The 21671-nt window shown below is 36.9% G+C and overlaps 4 protein-coding genes and 1 pseudogene across 4 annotated transcripts; all 5 read left to right on the forward strand.

Moving 5' to 3' along the window:
* The first annotated feature begins 580 nt into the window (after positions 1 to 580).
* LOC100793284 (ADP,ATP carrier protein 1, chloroplastic) lies at positions 581 to 4890 on the forward strand. Its single transcript, XM_006583070.4, has 5 exons — positions 581 to 1768; positions 2820 to 3074; positions 3360 to 3503; positions 3609 to 3956; positions 4144 to 4890. Exons 1-5 carry the CDS (start codon positions 1010 to 1012, stop codon positions 4507 to 4509), a joined length of 1872 nt encoding a protein of 623 aa, XP_006583133.1. The 5' UTR covers positions 581 to 1009; the 3' UTR covers positions 4510 to 4890.
* Positions 4891 to 7131: 2241 nt separating this feature from the next.
* On the forward strand, positions 7132 to 10006 carry LOC100793820 (coleoptile phototropism protein 1). The gene is made up of 3 exons (XM_003529768.5): positions 7132 to 7595; positions 7752 to 8275; positions 9119 to 10006. Exons 1-3 carry the CDS (start codon positions 7313 to 7315, stop codon positions 9650 to 9652), a joined length of 1341 nt encoding a protein of 446 aa, XP_003529816.2. The 5' UTR covers positions 7132 to 7312; the 3' UTR covers positions 9653 to 10006.
* Positions 10007 to 10747: 741 nt separating this feature from the next.
* On the forward strand, positions 10748 to 14166 carry LOC100794338 (pentatricopeptide repeat-containing protein At1g15510, chloroplastic). The gene has a single exon (XM_003529769.5). The coding sequence runs from the start codon at positions 10930 to 10932 to the stop codon at positions 13576 to 13578; it is 2649 nt and encodes an 882-aa protein (XP_003529817.2). The 5' UTR covers positions 10748 to 10929; the 3' UTR covers positions 13579 to 14166.
* Positions 14167 to 14673: 507 nt separating this feature from the next.
* Positions 14674 to 15946, forward strand: LOC100780687 (molybdate transporter 2-like; annotated as a pseudogene).
* Positions 15947 to 17815: 1869 nt separating this feature from the next.
* LOC100794859 (uncharacterized) lies at positions 17816 to 21575 on the forward strand. Its single transcript, XM_003529770.5, has 2 exons — positions 17816 to 18029; positions 18164 to 21575. Exon 2 carries the CDS (start codon positions 18277 to 18279, stop codon positions 21436 to 21438), a length of 3162 nt encoding a protein of 1053 aa, XP_003529818.1. The 5' UTR covers positions 17816 to 18029; positions 18164 to 18276; the 3' UTR covers positions 21439 to 21575.
* The last annotated feature ends 96 nt before the right edge of the window (positions 21576 to 21671 follow it).

Below are 21671 nucleotides of genomic sequence, written 5' to 3' on the forward strand. Positions count from 1 at the left end.
TACATAAGTAACGTGTATTAATAAACGTTGAGCACACAAGAAAAAAAGACACCAAATTGTAGTTGTAGTTGTGTTGTAATTTTCAAACATAATGAAAAAAGTTTATGAATAATTGTCCATATATACATTGACGGTCTTCATTTACTTAAATGATTTTTTATGGCCCGATAATGAAAGATTTTAAAGCAATTATAGGTTTAATGAAACATAGGGTTTTGCATAGTGCTAAAATCGTTAATTTTGCGACCACTTGCAGAGCAATTTGCATATAGTGCCGGTGCAAAAGCAGGGCACCTTTTTCTTGGGCCACTCATAGTTTTTGATGAACCGTGAATGGCAGAAGTTCACGTTCCAAGGTTTTGAATCGCACATGTTACTTTCAAAATCTATTGCATTGTGAAGTGTGAATGTGAAAAATATCTCGAGGGTAGTTTGGTCATTGGGTAAAAAAGGGAGATTTCGCCAAATCAGCTTCAAAATTGTAGATCCTAATTAATTCCTAAGTATGCTCTTTTCCAAATGCTTGACCATTTCACAATCCCTTTTTCATTTCACTCACAGCATCATTTCCACTTGTAGATTCATTGTTTCAATGTTGCTAATGGTTTGAAATAAACCTAGTTCTTACCAAATTTAAACCAAAAATGGTTTTTTTCTTAATACAAAAGCATAGTGTTATTTAAGTTTAATTTAGCATGTGATGAAAGACTAATTTTTTCTGGTATAATAAGTGGGGTTTTACTTTTAAGTTTTAATTTTAACACTTTGTAAACCCCAGTGATATTATTCTTATCTAATTTAGTATTATTTTAATTTTTTGTCGTCTTCAACCCTTGGAAGGTTTTGATTGCTACTGTGTGAGCTATAAAGGTGTAAGAGATATTTGCATTCGCTTCTTCTCTTTTGTTGAGAATACAATATATTCCCTCCAATCTGCACCCACCCCCACTTACCTACCTTATCTCTCTCTCTCTCTCTCTCTCAATCGTTCTTCACGAGAGAGAGAGACATGGACGCCGTCGTTCAAACCAGAGGCCTTCTCTCTCTCCCCACCAACCCCAAAACCAGGGTTTCGCATCATCTGCATCCATCTCACGGCCTCAAACACCGTTTTCTCTCTCTAAAACCCAAACCCCTCTCCGCCCCTTCTCTCTCCGCCGCCGCCGCCAAATTTCACCCCTTTGGCCCAAAGCCCCAAAATTTATTCATCTGCCGGGCCGAGGCCGCTGCTGCCGCAGATGGGCCTGCCCAGCCCGCCTTCGGGGAAGCCGAGGTCGCCGAAAAACCCAAACTTTTGGGAATCGAGATCACCACCTTGAAGAAAATCATCCCTCTCGGTTTGATGTTCTTCTGCATCCTGTTCAATTACACGATTCTGAGAGACACAAAGGATGTTCTGGTTATAACTGCCAGAGGGAGCAGTGCGGAGATTATACCCTTTCTCAAAACGTGGGTGAACCTTCCCATGGCCGTTGGGTTCATGTTGTTGTACACAAAGTTGTCCAATGTTTTGTCAAAGCAAGCTCTTTTCTACACCGTGATTCTTCCATTCATTGCTTTCTTTGGGGCTTTCGGGTTTGTGTTGTACCCTCTCAGCAATTATATTCACCCTGAGGCATTTGCGGACAAGCTTCTCAACATCCTCGGACCTAGGTTCCTTGGGCCCCTTGCGATAATGAGAATTTGGAGCTTCTGTTTGTTTTATGTCATGGCTGAGTTGTGGGGGAGTGTGGTTATTTCCGTACTCTTTTGGGGGTTTGCTAATCAGGTAATGCTTTTTGGTTTGATTCTTCGATGATGTGTGATGGCATCGGGTTATGATCTTCAATTCTGTTGTCATAAGAATGACATCTTGATTGCCTTAGTTGGATTTCCTGTTGTTTGTTGTACTTGAGAGCATATTCCATATTGCTTGAACCTGGGTGGATGGAATTTAGATATGGTTATTTTATCCATCTATCAGCATGATTCGGTAGTCGTTTATTTTTTTTATTCCTTGTGGCAATCTGTGCGCTAGCTTTGATTTGTTTTCTTCAGATTTGTATGTCTGGTGTGCTGACACAACACTGCATATCTATTCATTGTTGAGACTTGAGAATTAAAGAAATGAATGAAAATATGGTTTGTTTTAACATGATACTATGATAGTAATACTATTTTAAGGATGAGTCATTATTTAACTTTTTGCCATGTGCATTTTCCCTCCATTTAGAAGGTGAGAGTTTAGGACTATAGATACTGGTTGCTGTTGCATTTGAAAGAAATGGTGGATTAGTTTATATGATTGGTATGCCAATGAATAAAATAATGGAATAAAACTCAATAACATCTTCGGACTATAGAAATCTGAGTTTTTCTCTTTTTATCGTGCTATATCTATTGGCTTCTTTAGCTGAATGGAAAGCGTTTTTTTGTCAGATGACTTGGCAAGCAAGATGATTTTTGTTGTTGTGTATTTTATTTGCAATTTAGCATAATTTGGTCATTCATTTTTTCTCTTTTTAGACAATGGAATTCTACAGTAGTCTTAGATTCATTCAGAATTTGATGGAATGATTGTGAAGTCCATGTGACTCTAGTTTCTTGCTTCATTTGTGATACTGTGCATCAACTCTTACCCAATTAGCATGCTATCATGTGATGGCAGGGTAAAATGTTGAATCCATATCTACGTTCTCCAATTTTGAGTTACTTTATTCAACCAACATGATGAAGTGTATCCATTATAGAACATTGTAATGAATTTAAAGCAGAAGATTTATATGATTTTATGCATTTCTTCTTCTTGGCAAATCTAATAGAGAGCTGTTTTTCCGCAGATAACTACTATTGAAGAAGCAAAACGATTCTACCCACTGTTCGGACTCGGGGCCAATGTAGCCCTTATTTTCTCTGGCCGGACAGTCAAATACTTTTCTAATCTGAGGCAGAATTTAGGTCCTGGAGTTGATGGTTGGGCCATCTCTCTGAAAGCAATGATGAGCATAGTTGTGGGTATGGGGTTTGCAATCTGTTTCCTGTACTGGTGGGTGAACAATTATGTTCCTCTTCCTACTCGTAGCAAGAAGAAGAAGGTAAGTTCTTGAAAGGAAGCTATGCCAGTCTTTTTTTTTTCACTGCCTATATTTTCTTATAATTGTTTTTTTATTTGAAAAAACTGGATTTTCAATATAATATTTGAATGAGGTATCATTTCTGACTTTCAGTTAATTTGTCATAGCTATGTGGTCTTATTCCTCTTTGTTCTTTGAATTTTTATGCCACATATGGATATTATAGTTTCTGATGATTCAATTTTTTTTTTTTGGGTATTTGAAATTAGTTAACTGATATTTTTACCTTGCTATGCATTTTTACAGGAGAAGCCCAAAATGGGAACAATGGAGAGCTTGAAGTTCTTGGTGTCTTCAAAGTACATCAGAGATCTTGCCACTTTAGTGGTTGCTTATGGAATCAGCATCAATCTTGTTGAGGTTACCTGGAAGTCTAAGCTCAAAGCTCAGGTAATGTACATGTAAATTGGTTTTGTATTATTTTTGGTTTTATAACTGTGGCTATTTCACATTGTACCTTTTTTTTTGCTGCTTACAAACTTGTATAAACTGCAGTTTCCTAGTCCCAACGAGTACTCTTCTTTTATGGGTGACTTCTCAACTGCAACTGGAATTGCCACATTCACAATGATGCTTGTCAGCCAATTTATATTTGACAAGTATGGATGGGGAGTTGCTGCCACGATCACCCCTACAGTCCTGCTTCTGACAGGAGTTGGTTTCTTTTCTCTTATATTGTTTGGGGGCCCGCTTGCACCCGGTCTTGCGAGTATTGGAATGACTCCACTTCTAGCAGCTGTATATGTGGGTGCCTTGCAGAACATATTTAGCAAGAGTGCCAAGTACAGCTTATTTGATCCCTGCAAAGAAATGGCCTATATTCCATTGGATGAGGATACCAAGGTTTGGACTGTTATCTGCTTCTCCATCATATTTACACTAAATTGACTTGAAACTTGCAATTCTATCTGTTGCAATTATATAAAACTTTCAAATACCTGAAACTGTGCTAAGTTCTTTTAAACTGTTAATACAATTCTTGTTGCCATATCTACTTCTATTGAAATTTGCTTTGCATTTGTCGCCACAGGTTAAAGGGAAGGCAGCCATTGATGTTGTGTGCAACCCATTGGGGAAGTCTGGAGGTGCCCTCATCCAGCAATTTATGATATTGACTTTTGGGTCACTAGCTAATTCAACCCCATACTTGGGAGGAGTGCTTCTGCTGATTGTTTCTGCCTGGCTAGCAGCGGCAAAATCCTTGGATACCCAATTTACTGCATTGCGTAAAGAGGAAGAACTCGAGAAAGAGATGGAACGAGCAGCCGCCGTCAAGATACCAGTGGTGGCTGAGACTGAGAGTGGAAATGGTTCTCTTGCAACTGGTTCACCACTGAATCCATCCTCAGGTGACTCCTCAAGCAGTCCATCTGAAGCCTCAACTCCTCGCAATTAAAATGTGCCTTCTTTCTGTGAGAAATTGCCTCACAGAATGAGCAAATAGAGCTCTTTTGAGAGCAGTGTTAGGTGAAACTATTTGTTGTAGGTTTATATATAAGCTCTTATAGAATAAGCTTGCTAGCTACTTTCTCAAGTCACATAATTTTTTTGTCCTCATAGATCAGATGATTTTCTTTACTTGTTAATCATGGTTTACTGTTTAGTGAACCGCAATTTGTTTTCCTATGAAAGATAGAAGTCATTTCACTGTTCTGTAATCTGTATTTCACTGTTTCTAGACTCTAGTCTGCCCTTTGATTGGGTGATAAGGACTTAGCGTGGGCTTGGCCCTGATTTTGGGCTTTCATGAGTTGTTTGCAGCCCACATGTGTTCAAATCATGCCCTTCTACTAAGGTAGTACCACAATTTGTCTTGGAAAAGAAAAAAATTAACCCCTGCCTGTTCCGAAACTTTTGGGTGTTCATCATCAGGTTTGGCCCATTTCATCTCAGTTAATGTTGACGAGTTCAAGTTTAAAAGTAAGATCATGATGTTTTGAAGACGAATTTGCATTATACTTTGATTGTTTCAAGTCAATCTAAAGTCTAATTTAGTCTAAAAAAATATAATTTTTTTAAAATAATTATATATTAATACAATTTTTTATATAATACAATATATTTGTTAATAAAATTCAAGTATTTCAATTCAATTTAATTTAATTTGAAAATGTTACTACAAATTTAGTTGATTTGGTATTTTGGGTTTATTTGTTTCAAAAACAACTTTCGGTTTGACCGTTGCCCAAACCATCGTGGGCTAGATCAATTTTAGTTGGGGACCAATTTTAGTATTATTACTCGGTTTCACTCGGCTAGATATAACAAAATAATAAATAGCAGGGTCCCAATTTAGTGTTACTCAGACTTTCACGTGTCTGCTTCAAAACTGACAAGAATCATCACGAGCTAGGGCGTTGCATTGTGGTGCCATGCAAGAACTTTGGAATTCTTTTTGTTTTCTTCCTCTTCTATCTAACTTTTAACAGAGCATTGGTATTTTTTTTTATTTATTTGTTTGTTTTTAATTTCTAAAGAGGTTTTATAACTATCCATATTAAGGGTGAGTGAAAAAAAAAAGGAAATTTGTGGGCAAGAGGATTACAAAATAGCATGAAAGCTTACTGCTCGAATTCGTTAGCCAAAAAAACGTGCCTGCACATAATTAGTCCAATACTTAATAAATTGAAAAGTAAAACACAGAAGTTTGATGAAAATCACGCGAACTAGTTGATGTATAATTTCTCGTGTGGGCAATATAGGGACTGTTCACTTAATTGAGTTTTACACGTGATACCTAAATGAGTAGGATTTAAATGTAAAGATTTTTCTCTTGTTAGGCTATATTTCTTTCTTTGGTCCATAGTTAGGTTATATTTAAGGTTTATTTTCTTTACCTAAAAAAAAGGTTTATTTACTTTAAAAAGAGACGCGCCTTTAGGAAATAACGTGTACTTTTCTGTAACGGTTACAAATTCAGCTTATAAATTTTTGGTTCTCATTCTGGTTAGTAGTTTGACCTTAAAATGAACCCAATCTTCTCTTTTACACTTTATTTTGAAAAAGGGTTACGAGTGGTGTTGAATCTTCATATAACATAATCATGACCTTATGGACAGTGATGTTTATGTTCAAACAGTGGACACAATTTTATATACGGAGCATCTTCCTTGCTGCCCTACTAGATTGTTTTTATTTTCACAGAAAGTTAAGTTACAATTCTGAGTGCCGAATCTTTGATGAATGGTACATGCATATTTCATTATTTTGAACCTTCCATTCATTCAATGTCTTCTTCCGTCCACTCTTCTATCTTTCTGTGCAGTCTAGGTGTTATAACTTGTACTCCCTCCGCTCCCAAGCACAAGGATTTTTTGTTTCTGATCTTAAATATAAAAAATTTCAATAATTTTATTTTATCCAATATTACTATTTCAGAATTATCATTCATTTAATTAAGGTTTTAATTTGAATGACTCTTTTTTATTTCTCATATAAATGATAAGTTGAGAAAAAAATAATTTTTAATTGAAATTAATGTAATTAAATGTGATTAATTAATTTTTTAAGTTAGCATTAATTATTTTTTTCCCTTTATATTTGAGATCGAAGGGAAATAGTCTTTATTTTTTTTAGGGTCTTGCTAAGACATTGATTAAGGAACTAAAATAAAATAACATTGTGAAATTTATAGGAAAATGCAAGAAAAATTATGAACAATACAATTTTTTGTCTTTTAATAAAAATATTTCTACTTCAAACTCCTTGATTAAACTAGTGTCCTAAAACACGGTTAACACTTATCTTTTCTTTAAATCAACGAACTTAAATCCATGATTACAAAAACTCCAGATGTAGTATCAATCAACATTCAGTATTAGCATTACCATATAAAGCAAGCAAACAAATTTCACTTTTGTTGTTTGGTAATCCATATTGGATTCCTGGTAGCGGTATTCTGCAAATGTAAAGGGGACAAAGTCCAAACTCCTTACGTACACATGGGATAGAGAGAGAAGAATTTCAACTCTGAGGGAGCTATAATTAATTTTGTTACATGCTACAGGAGGATGAGAGCGAGCAAAATGCATGTTGTCTGGCATAACAAGAGAATAAGCAGTTGTATAAGTGGCCCTATCCCTATCTCGACACCCCTTATCCATCATCTTCATTCCTAGCTTCATCTGCTAAGAAAATCTCATTTCCACAACAAAGGTCAAAAGAATAAAAATCTGATTATTCTTGACATATAATGCAACATGCCCAACACAGTGCCTACTACAGCAACCAGTTCCTCCTCTACTAGTCTGTTTGAGCTTCTCACCGAAATGAAGAAGCAATCCTGTCCAGAATCACTCATCTTACAAGCAAAATCTCCCTCCCAATTCTCCTCCGAATGCTGGTTCGACGATGCATGCATCTTGGACATGGATTACTTCGTCAAGACCCTTTCTGGCATCAAGGCTAAAGGCGTTCGTGCAGACCTTATTGGCTTCATCATCACACACTACGCCTCCAAATGGCTCCCTGACCTCTCCGCAGGTAGAAATTATTAGGTAGTCTTAGATCACTACGCGTCCATGCACTCAATCAATATTTACATAACACATGTTAATAACACTTGATTATGTGCCATTAAAAGATTAGCAGACACTTACTATGATAGTTCTGGACTACTTAATAATTTCTCCTCTATAGGTGACATGGCCGAAAAGGGTCTCACCCAATTCGAGGAATCGCCCGAAAGCGTAACAGCTTCATGGATGAAGAAGAGATTCTTCGTGGAAACCTTGGTGGGTGTTCTGCCTCCTGAGAAGGATGCAATTCCATGCAACTTCCTCCTTCGGCTTCTGAGAACGGCCAACATGGTTGGGGTTGAGGGTACCTACAGGCAAGAGCTTGAGAAGCGTATTTCGTGGCAGTTGGACCAGGCTTCCTTGAAGGAGTTGGTGATTCCATCTTTCAGCCACACTTGTGGGACTCTATTGGATGTTGAGCTGGTCATTAGGCTGGTTAAGAGGTTTGTGAGTTTGGATAGTGAGGGAGCTAAGAGCGTTGCTTCTTTGGTTAAGGTGGCTAAGTTGGTTGATTCCTACCTGGCTGAGGCTGCTGTGGATGCCAATTTGAGCTTCAACGACTTCGTTACACTTGCTGCAGCTCTTCCAAGCCATGCAAGAGCAACGGATGATGGCTTGTACAGAGCCATTGATACTTATCTAAAAGTATCTCTTCTTTATTATTGTTATTAATTTCAAATTGGTTGATTACTAGTTTGGAATTCCTGGTTTTTAGTACTCTAATTCAATTGAAGGAAAAAAAAAGAAAAAAGAACAAGATCACGAGAGAAACAAACAAGAGTATATAAATTAGTCAAAAAAAACAGGACTAGAAAATTGAACTGGGAGCTAATTAAGTGAACAAAATGATTTTTGGACATCCCAAATGCTATTCAACATCTGGAGATTTTTGAACACCCAACCATCATATCACCTAGCGTTTGTAGCGTACCTATATTTTTCTTTTTTCGTTTTCTCACAGGTGTCTAATAATCATTTTTGTTAAGTGAAAATTGGTGTAACTTTTTTTTTTATTGAAAAAAATGTTAAGGATTTGTTTTCTGTTTTCATAATATCTTTCGATTGAGAAGAAACGATTAGTTATTTGAGACACTAAAATTTACTTAAGAAGCTAATCTCCCCTAACAAATGCTCTTTTAATTTGTATATATGGACTTGGGAACTAATACTTGACCACATGCAAGGGGGAGGGTTATTTTCTAACTGTGTTACACTATGTTAGTGAAACTTAATTATTACTCAAGTATAGGAAACCTCTCCAATGTACATGTTAAAGCTGGTATTTCAATGCTATAGTAATATTGAATACTACTATAAATGGTAAATTATAAACTGCCAAAGTTTGATTAGCATTTTATCTTTTAAAGTGAAACATTCTCACTTTAGTAGTAGAGCTAAATCCTTGTGTATTATAGAAAAAAATTGTTAGGCAGAGGCATGTTGAATGAATTCTAACTCTGGCTGGCATGCACAATGCAATTGTTATAGGCACATCCAGGAGTGTCAAAGCAAGAAAGGAAGGGCCTGTGCAGGCTAATAGACAGCAGAAAACTAACAGCAGAGGCCTCACTTCACGCAGCACAAAACGAACGGTTCCCAGTGAGAGCAGTGATTCAGGTGCTACTCTCTGAGCAGAGCAAGCTGAACCGGCATGTGGATTGGAGTGGCTCGTTGGTGAGTGTAACAAGAAGCCCTGGAGGGTTGGACTTACCAACACGGTGTCTGTCGAAGCGCGAGGTGAATGCTCAACAACTCGAGATTAGAAGGCTGAAGGAAGATGTGTACAGGCTGCAAAGCCATTGCAATGCCATGCAGGCACAGATGGAGAGAATGGTGGTGGAAAAGAAGAAAGGCTTCTTCAAGTGGAAGAAGTTTGCATTTGGCAAGAGTGAGCATGACAAAATGGAACAAGAGCTTCAAGGAAATGGAATGTACACGCCTGCGGACCTTAAAACTAGATTGGTCAATGCTAAAGGTACTAGTAAGAATAATACTCACAAGTGGAGGAAATCCATGTCATGAAAACCACAGCCACCACAACTTAGTTTCTTATGTTCAGCAAATTAATATAGTGTGTATGTTCGTTTTTTGGTGTATGAAATAATGTAAGATCAGCTTTTGTATCTGGAATAAACTCAATAAGGATGTGAGTATGCCACACTACTCACCTAATGGCTGATGTTCAAATGTTATTGTAGAGTAGCAGGTTTTTAAATTTTGAGTTTGTTTAGGTATTGTAAAGTAGAATATTATTGAAATTGTTTTTGAAAGCTTACCTCAATAAATTGAATGTTGTCTAATATTAGAAGTATGTTTGTCTATTTTATGTAGCATAAGAAAAATTATAACTATCCTCCCATTTTCTCTTCTATTTCATTTTAATCCATTTTTCTTTCTGTCTCTCTTTTTTATTTGTTCATCAAACCATTCACATCTATTATTTTTTTTTTAAAGAATCCCTACTTTTTGTCGTACAAGTTCAATAGAATAAACTTGGCCCAATCCATTTAACAACAGGCCCATGAAGCTCTACTTTTTAAGGCTAACTTAAGACACGTTAAAGAAACCACGGGTTATTGAGCCATGGCCTCCCAAAAAATAAACACTGTTTAACCAGATCTTTTTTATAATCTTTTTCGTGGCGGTTCCGCTTATACTGAATCGATAATAGTTGATAAGATTAATTAAATATGGCAGAAAAGAAAAAACAGAATATTAACACTTTAGTTTATTAAAACTTAACTATTTGTATTTACTCTTTATGATTTTATAGTTTCCACTTTTAGTTTTCTTAAATTGTAAGTTAATTAGATTATGAGTATCATTAATTAGTGTTCTTAGGATATTAATTAAAAAATTAAAAAAATAAATATTTATTTTAAAAATATATAAAAATACAAAAAAGTCATGAATAATTTAATTTTATGTTTTCCAATAATTTTTTTAATTTCTTAACCAATATAATAATTTCTTAATTTTTTTAGTATTTGCCTTAGATTATTAGTATTATTTTTATATTTTTTGTGATAGTAATTGGATTATTATATGCTTGAGAAGAAAAATGTGTTGAATTATTAAACACGTGGTTACATAGACTAGATTCTGTCTGAAAAAACAGAAGATATTTATATTACGAAAACAAGTTATGGATAAGGTGGTGGTTATCGTTGGCAGATGGTAATACACAAAACATAACTATTTACTCTGCTAAGCTCTCTACCACATCACACGCAATTTGACATTGTCGTGTTCCTTTGCTTTTAACCGATAAACCCTCCTTTCATGTTCTGTAACTCCAAATGGCTGCGTTCGCTAAACCCTCCCATTCCCAACTTCGTGCCCAAAGGGATCATCCTCTTCTTCCTTCTACTTCAACTTCAACTTCCAGCAACTTCAAGCTCAAAACATTCACTTTCTCCCACAACTTGCACACACTTCACCCCCCTTTTAGAAAAGCTAAACATATTTGTGTCTCGAATTCTGCCACTACCACCACCTCCCTCAGCAGCAACCACAACCCAAACTCTCATATTTACCAACTGTGCCTTCTTGGGAACTTGGACCGTGCCATGAGCTACTTAGACTCCATGCACGAGCTTCGAATTCCCGTTGAAGATGATGCTTACGTTGCCTTGATACGGCTGTGTGAGTGGAAGAGGGCAAGGAAAGAAGGATCTCGTGTTTACTCCTATGTTTCCATTTCCATGTCCCATTTGAGTCTTCAACTGGGGAATGCCCTTTTGAGCATGTTTGTGAGGTTTGGGAACTTGGTGGATGCTTGGTATGTTTTTGGGAGAATGGAGAAGAGGAATTTGTTCTCTTGGAATGTTTTGGTTGGTGGGTATGCTAAAGCTGGCCTCTTTGATGAGGCTTTGGACCTCTATCATAGAATGTTGTGGGTTGGTGTGAAACCTGATGTTTACACTTTCCCTTGCGTTTTGAGGACTTGTGGTGGCATGCCTAACTTGGTGAGGGGTAGAGAGATCCATGTTCATGTCATAAGGTATGGGTTTGAATCAGATGTCGATGTGGTTAATGCTTTGATAACTATGTATGTGAAATGTGGGGATGTCAATACTGCTAGGTTGGTGTTCGACAAAATGCCTAATAGAGATAGGATTTCGTGGAATGCCATGATTTCTGGGTATTTTGAAAACGGGGTGTGTTTGGAGGGACTGAGATTGTTTGGCATGATGATCAAATATCCGGTTGATCCAGATTTGATGACCATGACCAGTGTGATTACTGCATGTGAACTTCTGGGTGATGATAGATTGGGGAGGCAGATTCATGGTTATGTTCTGAGAACGGAGTTCGGGAGAGACCCTTCAATTCATAATTCGTTAATTCCAATGTACTCATCTGTTGGACTTATTGAGGAAGCTGAAACAGTTTTCTCTCGAACAGAATGTAGAGATGTGGTATCGTGGACTGCGATGATATCAGGTTATGAGAACTGTTTGATGCCTCAGAAAGCTCTTGAGACATATAAAATGATGGAAGCAGAAGGTATCATGCCAGATGAAATCACCATAGCCATAGTACTCTCTGCTTGTTCTTGCTTATGCAATTTAGACATGGGGATGAACCTTCATGAGGTAGCCAAGCAGAAAGGGCTCGTCTCTTATTCGATAGTTGCAAACTCACTCATTGACATGTATGCCAAGTGTAAATGCATTGACAAGGCCTTAGAGATTTTCCATTCTACTCTTGAGAAGAATATTGTATCTTGGACATCTATAATCCTTGGTCTTCGCATCAACAACCGGTGTTTTGAAGCTTTATTTTTCTTCAGGGAGATGATTCGTAGACTGAAGCCAAACTCTGTTACTTTAGTTTGTGTCCTTTCTGCATGTGCTAGAATAGGAGCTTTGACATGTGGAAAAGAGATCCATGCCCATGCATTGAGAACTGGAGTAAGCTTTGATGGTTTTATGCCCAATGCAATTTTAGATATGTATGTAAGGTGTGGAAGAATGGAATATGCTTGGAAACAATTTTTCTCAGTTGATCATGAAGTTACCTCATGGAACATTTTGCTAACAGGATATGCAGAACGTGGGAAAGGAGCACATGCTACTGAGCTTTTTCAGAGAATGGTAGAGTCAAACGTTAGTCCTAATGAAGTTACATTTATCTCCATATTATGTGCTTGCAGCAGATCAGGTATGGTGGCAGAAGGCTTAGAATATTTTAACAGCATGAAGTATAAGTACTCTATTATGCCTAATCTGAAACATTATGCATGTGTGGTTGATTTACTTGGCCGTTCTGGGAAATTGGAGGAAGCTTATGAATTCATACAGAAAATGCCAATGAAACCAGACCCAGCAGTTTGGGGAGCTTTATTAAATTCATGTAGGATTCACCATCATGTTGAACTTGGGGAGCTTGCTGCAGAGAATATCTTTCAAGATGATACAACAAGTGTTGGATACTACATTCTTCTCTCTAATCTTTATGCTGACAATGGTAAATGGGACAAGGTTGCAGAAGTAAGAAAAATGATGAGACAGAATGGGCTCATAGTAGATCCTGGATGCAGCTGGGTGGAAGTCAAGGGTACAGTGCATGCTTTTCTCAGCAGTGATAACTTTCACCCTCAAATAAAGGAAATCAATGCACTTCTGGAGCGGTTTTATAAGAAGATGAAGGAAGCTGGTGTTGAAGGGCCAGAAAGCAGTCATATGGACATAATGGAAGCTTCCAAGGCTGATATATTTTGTGGGCACAGTGAGAGACTGGCCATTGTCTTTGGGCTTATTAATTCTGGCCCTGGGATGCCTATTTGGGTGACAAAGAATTTGTACATGTGCCAAAGTTGCCACAACATTGTCAAATTTATCTCTAGGGAGGTTCGTAGAGAGATTTCTGTAAGGGATGCTGAACAATTTCACCATTTCAAGGGAGGCATCTGCTCTTGCACGGATGAAGCTTATAGGAGCTAGCCTGATTAGCAGGAAAACTGTGAGATATGTAGCATCGCATTGAAAAGTCAGAGTCGGAAAATGTTGCAACTTTAAGATCTTGCACGTCAATGATCAACGGGCCTTTGAATCATCAATCAACCCTATATATAGCATGCTATACAGAGAGCGGGGAAAAATAATGTTATGTCTGTTGTACATAGACATAGGTAGGTATATAGTTTTTTTACGTAAGTATATATATTTTTTCAACATGTTCACCCCCACCTCCCTTCCAAAAAAGGGGAAAAAAATCAGGACATGTCTGCTCCTGTGGTCCAAGATTTCATTGTAACCTACAATCCAACAAAGTGATACAAATAGAATTTTGATGGGGTGGAAATTTACATGGTAAATTCCACAGTGCTATAGTGTTATTGCAATTTCTTTATGGTGTCTATTTTCATAGACATACTAGTAGGAGAAAGCAGTCTTAGACGTAGGAAATTAGGAGACAAATAGTGTGAGATTTGAACATGACTTCTCATGTATGAGAGGATTCATTCCGATCAAGTACCAAAATGTCTTATGACATTTAATTCAATGAAATGAATGTTCTTTATTTTGCAAGAATATGATTAAAGAACTTGAAACCTGGGGCCTGATTATGTAAGAAAGAGGAATACCTAGTGCTTTTTATCGTGAGAATTTTCAAATATCAAGCACAAGGCAAAGCTGGAAAGCTAAAGAAAAATAGGCTTCTTGCAGTAAAAACAAAAGGCTGTTATCACATATTTGACAGTTAAATAACCTTGTATGCAAATCGAACAATGGAATGCATTTATTCTACATACAAGTGATCTGTTATGAAGTGTTTCTTCTGTAGTGTTATGTGATGTTATTTTCTGCTCCTTTTCCTTTTCTTCTTGCTTTTGTTCTTTGTTTGCAAATAGGTTATCTTCAGATGCCCTTTGTTCCTTCAGTTCCTTGTGCATAGGTGTTCTATTAAGGTATGGGACTTGGAGTCCAATATTGGAAGTATGGGATTCTAGTGTGGCCTTTATAAGCCCTTGGGCTCTTCAATTACAACAGCTAATTTTTGTGTTGTGGTTCTCCCAAGGTTCTTATCAAGTTCTTGGCTGCCGGACTAGGCAGATACAGAACATAATAGGTTTGCTGCCTCAGTCCTCAAATATGGAATCATCACATATCTCTAGGGTTCCAGCGGCGCTAATAACACTTAACAAGTAAAGTGATTGGTTTTGTTCTTTTTTCTATACTAAGGTTCCAGCGGCGCCAATAGTGTTTTTGTTTGGCTTAGTGTTGTGTTTTATTCGTGACACTTCAATTTTTGGAGATCTTAGGTTTGGGCCTTCGAGGAGGATTTCTTTGGTTAAGATTAAGTGGGAGGATTGGATGATTGGATTTGTCAGCGCTGCAATTCCGCAAATTCCGTTATTGCGGTTTGTAAGCTGTCTGGGGATTTGTTTCCCGAACGTGAGGCTTCGGCTATGCATGTTTCGGTGAGTGTGGGGCTTATGAATTTCGTGGGGTGTTGGTTCGGAGCCATGCCTTGTACTTCTGGTGGTTTGGCGGGACAATACAGGTTCGGAGGTAGGAGTGGTGCTTCGGTGGTGTTCCTCGGGATTGCAAAGTTGGTTTTTGCTTTGGTGTTTGGGAAACTCTCTTGGGAGAATTTTGGGTCAGTTTCCAATTGAGATTCTTGGGGTGCTTTTGTTGTTTGCTGGGATTGAGTTGGCTATGGCTGCCAAGGATATGCTTGTTTGTGAGGCTGTTTCTCTCACTGGATCAAGTGGTGCGTTAGGCTTCTTTGTTGGCATTGTGCTTGGGGTGATGCGTGCACCAGTATTTTTTAAAAATGTCAAAAATATCCCTCTTTTATTTTCTTTCTTAAAATGTTGGATGAGCGTGAATAAACTATACGGATTAACTTGATTCGTATGGTTTACTCACGATTATCCAGCTTTACGGATTAACATTATTTAAATGACTCATATGGATTAACTTGAATAAATGATATTTTTATCCTGTTAAAATATTGGGTGCACCTAGCCTCAGTCCTTTACTTGCTCTTGAAATTGAGGGAGGTTCATTTTGGGGTTTTGGGTTCTGTCGATCAAACAAGACAAGTCTTCTCTTGAGGACGAACAAGCTAGCTTAATTGCCTAAACAACAATTCGATTCAAATTTTGCAAGCTGGTTATTGGGTCGTGGTTGGAAATTGAAGTAGCTATATGTAGTACTACATGTGCAATTATTTGCAAATTGGCTTCGATCCCGAAAATGATCACCAATGTTGTTGTGATCATGTGGGAATCTTTCTGTATTTGTATTGGTGTAATGTAATGCTTCAGATATGGTGTACAATATATGCGTAGTTATTTGTTAACTAGTTATAAATATTAGATAGAGTTCATCCATTTGAATAAAGGGCTTTTTGCCAAACTACGATGCAATGGATTGTTGGCGTGCCGTTGGATTGGGAAACATCCGAACGTGGTTGAAGATACTTAGGACTTCACAGTCTATAATTCAGTGCTTTGGAATTTGGATGTACTCTCTTTAAGGGTGCTCTGGACTCTAGCTCAAAAGGGATTGTTGCTCATCCATTGTGTACGCGTATAGAAACAAACATATCTAAATATTAGTACATGTGTATTTTAATAATAAATTTTATATGTTTATATTTTAAGAATATAGCGTATATTGCATGAAAAGTTTTGTGATAAACTATTGTTTAATTTTAAAATTATATGAAGTTTTATAACCCTTAGTGGTTCCTATGATAATTATCTTATGACAATGATCATAAGGGACTAGATTTGAGACACAAACCCTTAATCTACTTTCTTTCAACTTCTAGTAAATTGATAATTTTTTTTTGATATTTTACAAAATAAAAAATTAAAACGATAAGTGAAAGTCATTTAATTACTCATTCCATATTTAAGTTTACACTTTAATTTAGTTTTTAAATTTATACTTAATATTTTGCCATAAATTTTGTTTCTTTTAATGTCTCGAGAGTTATTATATTATTTTTGAAGCAATGTACTCCAACGCATTTGCTACTTTTCCATTAATTGTTTTTTCTTCAAAATAAAATATATCTTATTTTACCACGCCAGTGGACTATTACTCATTAGTTGGATAGTTGGCTATTAGTTAAGTTATAGTTGACTATTAGTTAACTTAGAGTTAAGTGATTATTGGCAATTTTCTAATATTGTACAAGTTACGTTAGTGCTTGATTGTATTGTAATGTCTTAGATTTACATAACTTAATTTTAATTTCTTCTCACATTATTTTCTTTTAATTTTTTTTGCCATGTTACTACAATAACAGCTTAATGGTAATATTATGAAGAGCCTTGTCTGACCTACTACTACTACTAGCCCAGTAAACGTCAACGCAAGCTGCTCCAAGAATATTAGTTGAAGGCTTGAAGCTTCCAACTCTCTTTATAACCCACTTTATTTGAGAGAACCCTCCTTCAAGCCCACCTCATTATACCATGATACTGCTTTTAATTGCATCCTTGAAACTTATTAGGTTTTAGTGTGTCTACAGCTGAAAATTCAAGCATAGTAGAAATTTTATGATGCGTTCTTTCTTTTTTCATACTCGTCCTCCATTCCCAAACCATGTTATAGTAGAAGGTCTTTTATTTTTTCCTCCAAATAATGTTTAAATAATTTTTTTTTATTTTTTTAATTTGTAGAATTTCAACTTAAGTATCAGAACTCAAGAACACTAAATCATCTTATAACATTATGTTATTACTTTTCTTAATTGTTCAATAAAAATATAAAAATCATTTTTATTAAATATTTTCTTTATGAAATAAAAACTATTCTTTAGATATTAAAAAATATTAGAGTTTCTTTAAAATTTGAGATTCAATAATAAATATTGGCCACCAAAGTAAGAAATTACAAATTAAAAAGAGAAGAATATTGTTTTTCTATTTCTATACATATTCTCCAAAGTTTTATTTTTATTCATCCAAAGGTTAAATACTTAAATAATAAGAAATTAAGAATCCAATTTAAATACACTAATAGTATATAAAAACTGCACTCAAATATAATAAAATAAAAACACACCACTAAAGTTAGAAATCATAATTTTAAATGTGAGATTTCTTTACATATTTTCAAAAAAAAAAATGATATTAAATGAATGATAAATACACGCCACCAAACTAAGATATTAAAAATTAAAAAGAAAAAAGAATATTGTCTTTCGATTTATTTTAGTGAAAAAAAGGAAGCAAAATAGTTTGGATCTGGAAGACCAAACAGACGACAGCTACTTCTAATCTTCTACTTCAAGTCTTCCATCTTACGTTAAAGTCCATTGTTGCTTCTTCTGTCTTCCAACTTCCATTTCTCTCACTTGAAAATCCCGCAATCTCGCTTCAAACACCAGTCACAGCAAACAGTGATACTTTGATCCGTGTCAGATTCAGGTTTGTTCTCTCACTTGTTTCGGACCTTGAGCCTTCACTTGTTATGCTTTTGTTTCTTCTCTTTAGATCTTCTTTTGAGACTCTGATCTGTGGTTGCTTTTGTGTGCTGCCTGCATTTCCATCCCTATTGGTAGTCGTGGATGTAATGAAGCTCATTTTTTCATTGAATCTCGACAAGAAAACCATTTGGGTCTCTTAGTTTACTGGATTTCTAAAGAAAAGTGATTAACTTTTGTTGCCCGGAATCATGAAGTTTCCGTTTTCAGCCATTGTTGCTCTTTGGTTTGTTTGTGACCTTGTTCTGGCAAATTCACGCTACCCTGAGGGAATGTATAGTTTTGATAGGAGCTCTCATGTAACCTATAAGTATGATCGAATGAGTGAAGTTCAGAAACAATGTGCCTCTGTGTTATCTGCTTCATCTGAATTGAGATATCAATATAGTGTTACTGGTATGAAAGGAGAGCTTTCTTTTGCGAATGGGGATTGGAGGCAGGATGGGGGTAAGTTTCCCATAATGCCATTTGATGCCAACAAATCTCCTGGGACCTTGTCTGGAGACCGTGCTCCGTTGAACTTGGTTTCTTTTTGGGTATCGGATGTTGATCATGACCACCGGTTGAAGAAGTTGATTCCTATCAATGGTTTCATGGTGATAGGAATTACTCGAGACGGTAATTTTGTGGACAATGCATATGATGTGAATGCTGAATTTCAGTTATGGCCCAGCCATTCTCAGCTCTCAATTCCCTTCCAAGGGATTTACACTGAATCCAAGAAAAATGGTGGGGAAAGGGTGTTGTGTTTGTTAGGGAACACTATGCTTCCAACTCGAGAGGCTGACCCTGCCAACCCGTGGGAATGGATGAAGAACCCCAGTGATATACCGTTGTCAGAAGATGATCAAATTATGCTAGTTCTTCGCTATCCCATGGCATTCACTCTAACAAACAGGATGATTAGTGGAGAGTTAAGAAGTTTGAACCGTGAATCCAATTCTAAATTCTTTGATGTGGTTCACATATCTTCGCAGTTGGGCAAGTCAGCAAAGTATGCATTTGGCTCCCAACAAATTGTATCCAAAGCATGCAATCCATACCCATTTAAGGATAACCTGACGGATGATGGCATTAGTGTCTACCAAGGGGTGAGGTTTTGTGAAATCCTTGAAGAAATTACTAGAGACAAACCTTTATCTGTTGTTTCAAACTGGAGATGCAATGGCACAGATGATTTCTGCAGTAAATTAGGTCCTTTTTTGTCAGTTGAGGGAATCAAATCAACTGATGGAGGCTTTCAAGATGTTAAACTTTATATGCAGGATGTTATCTGTGAGCGAGCAACTAGTAAGAGTAATACTGGTTCTGCTAGGGTATCAACGGTTTTTAGAGCAGTTTCTCCATCAGAGAATCAGTATACTGCAGCAAAAAGGTCTGGGCCCAGCAACACGTCTCTTGCCGCCGAAGGGATTTGGAAGCCTTCTAGTGGGCAGCTTTGCATGGTTGGTTGCCTTGGACTTGTTGATGCTGGAGGTAGTAGCTGTAATACTCGGATCTGTATGTATATTCCTACCACTTTTTCCTTGAAGCAACATAGTATTATTTTGGGAACTTTGTCTCCCATTAATAACAGTAGTGCCTTCTTTCCCCTATCATTTGAGCAACTTGTGCTACCTTACGAACTCTGGAATTATTTCAAGCTCACTAACCCAAATTACAGTTACTCTAAAATTAATTTGGCTGGTACTGTCCTAGAAAAAAATGAGCCCTTCAGTTTTACAACTGTCATTAAGAAATCATTGCTAACATTTCCCAAACTTGAAGATAATGAGGCATACCAAGATAGCCTGTCTGTTCTTTCAGAAGATCTCACTTTTCATGTCTCTGGTTTTCCTGACCCTGTGCCTAATGTCCTGGCCCCAAAAGTCGATATTCAAATGGAAATTCTCTCCATTGGTCCCTTGTTTGGGCGCTATTTGTATACTAAAAATAGTTCGGAATCTGAACAGGAAACACCAGATCTTGCCAAGGCTGCTGAATATACAGAAAAACAGCTTCTTATAAATGTATCTGCACAGCTCAGTCTTACTGGAAAAGGTTATAGTAATTTTTCTGTGCTTTTTCTGGAGGGTCTTTATGATCCACATGTGGGAAAGTTGTATCTAATTGGTTGCAGAGATGTGCGAGCACCATGGAAGGTCTTATATCAGAGCTATGACCTTGAGGCTGGAATGGACTGTTTGATTCAGGTGGTTGTGGCTTATCCTCCTACCACAACTCGGTGGCTAGTCGATCCCAGAGCTACAATTTCGATAGAAAGTCAAAGGACTGATGACGATGCCCTTCGATTCGATCCAATAAAGCTCAAAACATTTCCAATCATATACAGGAAACAACGTGAGGATGTTCTCTCACGCAGAGGTGTTGAAGGGATTCTCCGAATCTTGACGCTTTCATTTGCCATCGGGTGCATTTTAAGCCAACTGTTTTATATACAACAGAATGTGGATTCTCTTTCCTATATATCTCTTGTGGTGCTAGGTGTTCAAGCTCTTGGGTATAGCATTCCTCTGGTCACAGGTGCAGAAGCTCTTTTTAAGAAAATGGTTTCTGAATCTTATGATGTGTCATCTAGTGAATTGGAGAGCAGTGAGTGGCTCCATGTCATTGATTACACTGTGAAACTGCTACTGATTGTATCATTGCTAGTAACTCTGCGACTTTTTCAAAAGGTATGGAAGTCTCGCATCAGATTGCAAATGCGTACCCCTCTTGAGCCACATCGTGTCCCCAGTGATAAATTGATATTTCTTTGTACCGTCACCATACATGTGATAGGGTATGTAATTGTTCTAATGATTCATGGCACAAAGACCAGCCAGAAGGCTCTTATAGCAAAGACTTATTTGGTTGATGGAAGAAATTCTCATTCATTGCCGGGTTGGGCAACAGACCTGGAAGAATATGTAGGTCTTGTTGAAGACTTTTTCTTGCTTCCTCAAATTATTGGGAACTTAGTCTGGCATATCGATTGCAAACCTCTCAGAAAACTATATTTTATTGGAATCACTCTGGTCAGACTTCTTCCTCACATATATGACTACATTCGAGCTCCAGTTCCAAATCCTTACTTTTCTGAGGACTCTGAATTTGTCAATCCTAATTTGGATTTTTACTCAAAATTTGGGGATATTGCCATTCCTGTGACTGCTATTATTCTTGCAATTGTGGTCTATATTCAACAAAGATGGGGCTATGAGAAGCTGAGTCAGTTTCTGACATTTGGGCAGTATAAGCTTCTCCCAACTTTCAGATACCAAAGGTTGTCTTCTAGGGCTGGTGAATCCGAACTAGTTCCTGGTATCAATGGTGCTGCTGTAAAAGAGAATGAGCAAGTTGATGTAGAATGATGTAAACACTTTAGAATTACTGACAACAGCTTTTGTACACCCATATATGAAAAGTAAGTAAGGGTTTGGGTGGATGTACTATTATGTATGAGGTTGCTCACATACTCAATAATCAAGTGAATTTTGTTGTGGTTTTACTCTTCAACTTCTGATTCTTCGTCTTCTTCTTTTTTATAACCAACTTTTGATTCCTTATTCTCCAATTATTGCTGTACTTTACAAGATTGAGATCA

This window comes from Glycine max, chromosome 7, assembly GCF_000004515.6.
Source record: "Glycine max cultivar Williams 82 chromosome 7, Glycine_max_v4.0, whole genome shotgun sequence".
NCBI lineage: Eukaryota > Viridiplantae > Streptophyta > Magnoliopsida > Fabales > Fabaceae > Glycine > Glycine max.